This window comes from Malus sylvestris, chromosome 14 (genome assembly GCF_916048215.2).
Source record: "Malus sylvestris chromosome 14, drMalSylv7.2, whole genome shotgun sequence".
Taxonomy (NCBI): Eukaryota; Viridiplantae; Streptophyta; class Magnoliopsida; order Rosales; family Rosaceae; genus Malus; species Malus sylvestris.
Genome location: NC_062273.1, coordinates 29,310,524 through 29,320,320, shown reverse-complemented (window position 1 = coordinate 29,320,320; position 9,797 = coordinate 29,310,524). Strand labels below are relative to the sequence as shown.

The 9,797-nt window shown below is 36.5% G+C and overlaps 1 protein-coding gene across 1 annotated transcript; it reads left to right on the top strand.

Annotated features, from left to right (window-relative positions):
• Positions 1-8,652: 8,652 nt before the first annotated feature.
• Positions 8,653-9,523, top strand: LOC126598793 (probable calcium-binding protein CML27). The gene has a single exon (XM_050265152.1). The coding sequence runs from the start codon at positions 8,774-8,776 to the stop codon at positions 9,251-9,253; it is 480 nt and encodes a 159-aa protein (XP_050121109.1). The 5' UTR covers positions 8,653-8,773; the 3' UTR covers positions 9,254-9,523.
• Positions 9,524-9,797: the final 274 nt, after the last annotated feature.

Genomic DNA, 9,797 nt, shown 5'->3' with positions numbered 1-9,797 from the left:
CTTCTTACATTCTTGATAATTTCTGTTCGTTGATATTGTTCAATTAATCTAATCCGACGGTTAAAAATTAAAAAGGTGTGTGAAAAATAAAATAAAATGTGTGGATATCACACCTCTTTATGCTACTCACACGACAATAATTTTCTCAATCACCACTAAACCACACACCTTAACCTAAGTACAGATGGGAGAGATTTTTTCATGGTACTGAAAATTCAAGTAGCACTTCACGTGTATTAATGCTAGTGAAAAAATAAAATATTTTTTCGTGTTTTTTTACTCATTTTATGAGACATTGAGTGACATTTTGAAAAATTTCTCAGTATCTAGAATTCTAGTGTAAAAGATTCAAATTCTCTAAGGGCAAACACACTGACATCGTGCAAATTTTTTTCAATGTTTTAAAAGTGAGGCATGTCCTCGAGTGCTTTGGGGGAATGTAGTCAATCTGTCGGGTCATGTTATGAGCGTATCAACAGATGTTAATAGCTTTCGAGCAAGCCAGTAAGGGTTGGTTTGGTATTGCTATATTTTGAAAAAAATGGTTTCTGTTATGCTGTGAGGATAAACTCATTTTCGCTGCTTCACGTTTTCAGTTTTTTTTTTTCTTCACAAAAAACTATGAAAATAAGTTGTTTTTAAAGTGTTTACCAAACACATTTTTTAGCTTAACTTTTTTGTTACCCACTTTTTATAAAAGTATCACAGTACCAAACCAGTACTTAAATAAGTATTGTCAAGTTCTAACAATGCTCAAATGAGGCAAACATTTTATCGACATTTGATGGACACTCCTAGGTTTCGTACCATACATTGGAATGGTCTCTGAGGACCTTCCCAGGCCTTATTTGGGTTTTCTGTGGATCCTTGCCCCTTGGATCATCCTCGTCTCTTATTAGATCCTCTCCTCAATGATCCGTGGACCATTTTAAACTCAATCTAAATTAACAACAAATACTTCACAGTATTATAATCTAATCTAAATTGCAGATTCAAGATTCGATACTTATTTGAGGTCCCTTATTATCGATTGTATTGACATGTGTTGATCCGATAAAAACTTGAATTTGAATGCAGAGAAGAACCATAAAATTTAAGTTGAGAGGATTTGAATTTGATTGTGCTCTACCTAACTTGTCTACTCAAATCTGCAAATTTCTCCTCCTAATTCCTACGTTAATGCAAGCTTTGCCACACTTCTCATAAATCCGGACAAAAAGGTGGGCAATTTCCTAGGGATCCTTTGATGGTGACCGTTTATTTTTTATCGTGCGGTCAGTTTTCGTTTGGTGATCATTTTCCTGGGGATCCTAAGGATCCTTTGATGGTGACCGTTCATCTTTCATCATGCGGTCAATTTTTGTTTTGTACTATTTATATTTAATTTCAAATTTTAAAATAATTTCTAATCGCACAGATGTACGATGAACGGTCATAAAATCATCCTTGCCGGATCCTTTCGCTTTGAACTTTGTTGGCATCAATCTATCAATCTTGCTTTTTAGTACTACTGTTCGTCCATGTTTACTCTTTTTCGGCCCTATGTTCCCCGTTCATAATATAGATTGTCAAATTATGGTAACCTTTGCAGAAGGAACTAAGAATAAGGGTGTGCGGCGCACTCTTTTTTATTTTTCGCAATCTTTTTAATTTTCGATTGTCAAATCAAATGAATTAAAAAAAATCAAATTACATAAATTTATAAAAAGTGTGTGAGAAGTAAAAAGAAGTATGAATATATCATACCCATTAAGAATATTGGAAGAGAAATTTCCTTATGCATTCTAATGGTATCGTTTAATATTAAATTGTCACAAGTTCAAAAAGTGTATTATTAATTAAGGAGACAATTGATTAGTATTGCATTAGTTATATAAGAGAATCTCTAAGTTAGATGCAATGATGCATGTGTTTCTTTTTTTGATTTCCTTGTGCTTTCTGACATTTTTTTGCCATGCATTGTTTTCTTCTAAATTGGGAGCATATAATTATCAAACAAAACATTATATCCTAATTCCTGCAAAGTTCCAAGAATAATAACTATAAAATACTAACATGATTCGTCCTATAAAAGAAAGGATGATGTTAGAGAGATTTATCTTTTTACACCATATTTTATAGACCACGTGATTTGATAGTTGATAGTTGGATTCATTTGTTAAAATGTTAAAAAATTAATTCAACCACCAATGACCGCATTATGTGATTTACAAAATATAATTTGACAAAATGATTTCCCTAGCATTGTTCTAAAACAAATCAATTCAACTTGATCATCTAGACAATTTACAGTGCTCCAAGCAAGGATGGATTCGGCGATAAAACCAGACACATATCTTATCTTTCTTTTCAAAAATTATAGAGTAGACCTACTCACAATATGAAAAGGGTGAACGAAGAATATGATGTGGGGTCAAAGATTCAAAGCTCCGGAGATCATGAAAGGTGAAGATGATATGACTGTAAAGAGTGAGGGTTTTGGGCATCTCATTGATTCTACGTGTAGAGGACGTTTTAATGAAGTGTTTGACATATTGCGGACGATATGCCACAGGTGAAGAGTGTGACGGGATTTTGCTTATGGACAAGTGATAGATTCGCTTTGCAAGCCGCAAGAATCATGGGGGGTCGAGGATTGCTTATATCATGAGGAGCAAGGGGTTAATTTGTTCCGAAGCCCACGTCTTCTAATTCCATTTTACATGGACTGAGCAAGGAGTGAGAGGGAGGTTGCATGAGGGATTATCAGTTGCTACAAGAATGAATAAACTTTGGTTACTTTCCATAGTACGCGAACCAAGAGATTTAGACCGTTTAAGAGAAAGAGAAAGAGATGTGAGCCATTCAAATTTTTGCGTTTTTATGAAGTAAGCCAGTATAATGGGTGAATAGATGATGTATGGTTGAATTGAGTGTTCCAAATCTCTTGGTTCACTTGCTTCGGACACATAAATCCAAAGATCCCTCTAACACAAAACTATTATTCCGCTCGAAGCATCAATTGTGACAGCATGTCCCTAAAAAGTATGATTTTTATAATTTTATTACGTGAAATTACGGGAATACCCTAGGGGCAAAGTGTAATTTTTCGAGGACGCATGTGATTCTCGTATATTTTTTCTTGTTTCTCGACATATTTGGATAGAGCTCGATCTTACGGATGCGTAGACACAAGTAGAAGTGAAATTGGGGTTACGGTTAAAATTTTGTTGAGTTACAAACCCGAAAGTATTTGGAATGAATCACTATTTTTAATTATCTTACACTATATTTTTATTATTATTACTAAATGATTTTTTAAGATATATATGTGTGTGTGGTTGGTGGAAAAAAGAGGGGAAGGCTGCCTGATGGCAGCGAATGAGAAGGGAGGAAGATAGCACATGAAGGACTGGGAGAGAGAGTGCCCGAATGGGAAGAGGAGAGAGGAAGGTGAGTGACCAATCAGAAACAGGAGTAAGGAGGGAAAGGAGATAAGAAAATGGGGGAAAAACGAGTTGGCCCGTGTAACCCAACGGGCACCACCCACGCCATCACGTTCCCAACATGTTTTCGTTGGTTTTTCCGGTGATCTAACCCTCACCACCACCTAAAAACTAATTCTTATCTTTCCCTCTTCCATTTCCAACTAAATTTTATTGGGTTTGAGCTTGAATTCCAGTAGAACAAAACCGTGGGTTCCGTGGGTGTTGTGGTGAAATCCGATGATCGTGAAGTTAACTTAGCAAATTATCACCACCACTAGTTTCCCCTCAACTCCAGGAACAAAGCCCATGCATTATTTGGGACGTTGGAACAGTTGGCCGACCATCACCCGTGGTGGCTGGTGCGGCAGCGCACAGCCAGGGAGCCGACATTGTGTTTTTATGCGAACTTCGTGATTCTAATTATGTTTTTGAGACCTAATTGTTATGGTTTGAATATTAATATGATTGTAGTATATGTTGGATTAAATGAATATATTAAGATCTGGTTTGAACTTTGGAAATGTGAATTACGAATGGCTTGATCCCTGTTTAGGGTACGTATGTAGTCTAACAAGACGTTAGATGTAGCCATACAATTAGTGAGATTAAATAATCGAGACAAAAGCCTTGTTTGGGGAATTGAGCAATGTGAAGGAAATTAGTGGAATGTGAGATTTAACCTTATGATTTGGTGGTTAAATATTGGTCATCAATCTATGTATGATGAATCGAGAAATTGAAGTAAAGAATCGTAAGTATTGATGGCTAATTAAATTAGTGTTTAGTTGGGCTTACCACCAATAATTATTTCAGAAGATAAATAGTGCGGGAGTAGGGCGTTATTGATTGTGCATTTTACGCCGTATTATATATTTGGAAATATTATGAAATGATTGAGTTTTAGATTGCATCATGGCATATTCATAAGGATATTACCTGAACATAATTATTGTGAACGCTTTGAAGTGCGAAGAAGAACACAGGATGCATATGTAAGTTAAGGTGAGTTTATGGTATAAGTTGAAATGATTGAGTTATGGCATGACTACATATATGTTTATGCAACTCCGACACTGTCGTATAAGTTGAAATAATAGGTAAATCCGACACTGTCGTACAGGTTGCAATAATAGGCAACTCCAACACTGTTGTATAGGTTGCCTTGAGTCGTACATGCCATATTAGATGCAATTAGAGCTCATGAACCTGCATCCCGGTGTTAGTGCTCTCACCCGTGGTCAGGGCACAGTCCATCACATAATGTTCACCTCCTGCATCTTATGCTCACCTTGGATCCAAGGTAGGTGCACAGACTTGTCGTACATACCACATAGGTGGTTCCGACTCGTAGGTGACCCACGATTATTTGCACAATCTTCACGTGATCATAACACTTGAGCATACTTATTTACACCCAGTCATGTCGTACATACCACTAAAGATGGTTCCGACTCGTGTGCAGGGATATGAGATGAGCTATGAGTTCAGCCGTACAGGCCACAATAGGTGGATCGGGCTGATATATTACTTTTCATGAATTTATTTCACCTGGTTCACTTATTTAATTATGTTGAGATATTGGGCATGGCATACATGTGGATTTTGCTATCCTGAGTATGGATTAGATATAGATATATGTTCTATTTTTCTGGGAAATTATACAGGTTTTACAGCGAAGGGTTACTACCTTTGATAATTGAAATGGTTTTGAAAAGCTTTGCTTCGCCCACTCACCTTTCTATTTTGCACCCCTCCAGGTTCTAGTAGTAAAGTTTCTGTATCAACGAGGATTCGTGGCACTTCCCAGTACATGTGGCTACTTATGATGGTATAGTCATTATCTTACCTTACTGTATTTTACTTATGTTCTGTATCACGTGTGAAATGGGTCCATACCCGCTTACCAAGCACTAGTGTACTTAGGCACTTTTAGGCTTAAATTTATTCATAGTTTACACCTTATCACACTTATGGCTTCGTTACATTCCAGGTGTCGGCCAGCACAGCTCGATTTGGAGTCTTAGTGGATATTCCGAGTCGGGGTGTGTCATCAATACCATCACTTTAAGCACCGACTTTTACTACTTTTTGTAAATAAGAAAAATTGCTAGTCTTTACTCTCAATGAACATGAACATTGAACAACATACATTTGGGAAACCATTCCGAAGGGAAAGAGATAATTTCCGAATCTTTCCCTTCAAAGCCTAGGGATCAAGTGATCCGGACCTTTAAAATTTAATCCAAAGACCAAAAATTATTATAAATTTTACTTTTTTTTACTAACTTATCTGTTTTTAACTGTTGGATTAAATTTTAAAGGTTCAGATCATTTGATCCCTGAACTTTATAGGAAAAGATCTAAAGATGATCTCTTTCAATTCCGAAGGCCCAAAACGAAAAGGACAACCGTGTTGCTTGCTCTGATGATCCTATTTTCTTTGGACCTGGCTTCTCTGGCCTCCCACTTTCCATATACTCTTATCCCCTCTATTTATGCGATCACGATTAAGCTACGTCAACATTTTATATTATTATTTCTTTTTATCTTATTATCTCTATAAAAAAATTCAAATTAAAATATTGACATGGCTAAATCGTGACTGTATAAAATAAGAGATAATGAGAATGCATGAAAAATGGAAGGACAGAGAAGCCGGTCCATTTTCTTTTGCGAATTGCTGAACCGAAACCGCGTTTAAAGTGCCGTGGTGTGGTGGCGTCGACCTTCCCATGTGACATGCCACTTGTCACTTCACTTTGCAACTCTCTCTCTCTTTTCTTTTCTTTTTTCTTGTTTTTTTAAGAAGACGTGTAATGTCTTGATTTATTCTTTTTATTCCAATTAAAATGTTTTGTTCTCAATCGCAATTCTAAAATATCTATAGGCTTATTTATTGATTTGCCAATTAAAATTGTCTTTAATTTCACTACATTTTAGAACTGAATTTGCCTCACTGTGCATTCTAAAATGGTCAAAATCAAATTATTTCACCGTTATTATCGTTCATACTTACATAAATTTGACAGTTTTAAAGGTTTAAGACAGTCTAAAAAATTCATACGTCTCTAACCACAATAGCTCATCTCTGCCATCATGGTGTGAAATGTCCAAATTACTCTTTAATTTAACGTACATGAAGCTAAATTGATGCAAATAGGGCGAAATAGCTCAACATACATATTGAGTTACCCATGCACTTGACTATGTCATGTTGCCACGCATATTACATTTTACAAAGATTGTTTTGTCTTCATGTAAGAGGTTTTTAATTTAAATTTTATGAAAGACGAGTTTAATATTTACCTAATCAAAACTATAAGGCATACCAATGGTTCGAAAATGAATTTGTATGTCTAGTCGACGTAAGAAATTTGGGAAAGCAAAAGCCAAACTAGCTGTGCAACTCTCTCTTTTTATTTCTTTTTTAAGAAGACGTGTAATATCTTTATTTATTCTTTTTATTCCAATCAAAATGTTTTGTTCTCAATCGCAATTCTAAAATATCTATAGGCTTAATTATTGATTGCCTATTGAAATTGTCATTAATTTCACTTTACATTTTAGAACTGAATTTGCCTCACTGTGCATTCTAAAATGGTCAAAATCAAATTATTTCACCGTCATTGTCGTCAACTTGCATAAATTTGACAGTTTTAAATGTTTAAGACAAATTAAAAATTTATTACCTCGCTAACCACAATAGCTCATCTCTGCCATCGTGATGTGAAATGTCCAAACTACTCTTTCATTTAATGTACATGAAACAAAATTGATGCAAATAGGGCGAAATAGCTCGATTTTAATAATTTTAAAGTGACACAAATCTAGTTTTAAGGTAAAGTGAGTTAAAAGGCAATTTTACTAGGCAATAAAAAAAAAGCCGTAATAACATGTAAAGAATATAATATATATATTGAATTACCCATGCATCTGACTATGTTGTTTTGCTACTGATATTAAATTTTACACATATTGTTTTGTCTTCACGTAAAAAGTTTTTAATTTAAATTTCGTAAAAGACGAGTTTAATATTTACCTGATCAAAATTATAAAGCATACGAATGCTTCGAAAATGAATTTGTATGTCTAGTCGACGTAAGAAATTTGGGAAAAGCTAAACTAGTAGTAGTGTTAGATGTTGACATCCAACCATATATGTCCAGATACACGAATGTCTGAGTAGAAGGACGGTGAGAGTATCGAATCGCCATTAATCCCATCCATTCCGAATTCTAATCCCTACTTTCCCTTTAGCGCTTTGAAATTTGATCCCACACGCCAACATTTAGAGTGCTATTTTGCTCACCACTATTTATGTGGTATATGCTTATCATTTTATTTATCTTATTTATTACTGTTAGATGAGTTTGGATTTTAAGATTTGTGCTTATTTACTAAACGAACCTCGAAATTTAAACTCAATAACGGTGATAAATAAGATGATAAGTATGCACCATATTAAATGGTGTTGAGCAAAAATGCTCCCCCAACATCTATTCAAAGGAATTATATTCCATTGCCTTATTTGCCTTCGCGTGTATTTAGCACTCCAATTCTGATAGGGAAAATTTTAACAATGTGACTTTGTTTCAATTTACTCCCCAAACTTTTAATTTGGTTTTGAGCTCTCTAAATTTCAATTCGTGCCAATATCTCCAAACGGTCAATTTTGTTCCGTCATGATTTTTTTTGTCAATTTCTTAATGTGCAGTGCACATGACCAACTTTAAGAGCATCTATGTCAACAAAATGTGGTATACAAAAGGAAAACTAATGAAGGTTTGGAAGTCTAGTAGCTAAGTTACGAGAAGAAGTTAAGATGAAATGAAACTTAGGTATATTCTGAATTTCAATAAAATAATTAAAAGAGTTTATTATCATGTTTAACACAAAATATTAAACGTATTTATACGCACATAAAAAACACTTGGAGTGCTTTATGTTTATGAAATAAACACTTGCCACGTGCTTCTTTTCGAAATCACTAGCATTTTTACAAAAGCATTTCAAACCAACTCAAAATCAAACTGAAAGTCGAAAGGACTAAAGTGGAATACGAACTATAATTCAAGGGCCATAAATATAATTTATCATTTTTAAATTCTAATTTTTGTCCTCCTTTCTTTTTCTCTCTGTAATTTTCACCGCTTTCCTTGGCGGCTACAAAATATCCCTTCCCTCCCAACCTCCCGACCACCGTCATATTGTTGCTATATAAACCCATAGACTTCCTCCTCTCTCTCTTGAATTCTGAAAGCTCTGAGAACACACAATTACCAAAAAACCAGAAATTTCCAACAACCATGGCAACCAACGGAGCCCCAACCTCGACCGGCCCCAAACCCGTAGTCACTGACGAGGTCCAGAAGGTCTTCAAAGGCTTCGACGCCAGCGGCGATGGCAAGATCTCCGTCAACGAGCTCGGCAACGACCTCAAGGCCCTCGGCTCCAACGTCTCCGGCGACAAGCTCAAGCGCGTCATGGTCGATCTCGACACCGACAACGATGGCTTCATTTGCCTCGACGAGTTCAACGCCTTCTGGGTCTCCGGCTCCAAGGACGGCGGCGCAGCTGAGCTCAAAGACGCCTTCGATCTCTACGACCAGGACCGCAACGGCCTCATCTCCACCAACGAACTCCACCTGGTGCTCAGCCGCCTCAACTTGGCCTGCACGGTCGAGGATTGCAACCGGATGATCAAGTCCGTCGATGCCGACGGCGACGGGAATGTGAATTTCGAGGAGTTCAAGAAGATGATGGGACACAGCGTCTCCACCAACTGAACCACAGCCAACGCCGCCGTCTAGTGCCGCCACACGGTAGTCGTCTCTCTCAATCTAGAAGCTGATTTTAAATCCAAACTCCATCTCTTGGAAGTTGACAAAGTTAGGGCTTAACTTTTGAAATATAGGGAAATAATATACGTGTTTAGATCATCAACTGGATGTGGATATCGAAAAATGGGATCTGATCTCATCCTTCTCTTTAATATGTGTAGCTTTTGTGATTATATTGTGGTTAATTTGCTCGAAATCGCATCACATTTCCCTCTATTTTCTGTTTGTTTCTCGAGAAAATCCTCTCTCGCTTGGACCCTTTTGGTTGAATGAATGTTATTGCGCTATTAATTTCCCTTTTGATTTGATTTGATTTGATTTGATTTGATTTTTGAGAATATTGATGTGAAAATACGGGAAGAAATAAGTTAGTTTCTGGCGGCCGAAGGTGGTGGGCGGCGGCGGAGCTAGTGTAGTAGTGGGGGTGGTGGGAGAGATGTAGCCGTCAATGGCGCAATGAGAAGGCGCGTTGACGAGTCAACTCTCAGAC

Bases quoted from the DNA above. Each gene is read 5' to 3' on its own strand.
- LOC126598793 (XM_050265152.1), top strand. From the start codon at position 8,774: ATGGCAACCAACGGAGCCCCAACCTCGACCGGCCCCAAACCCGTAGTC.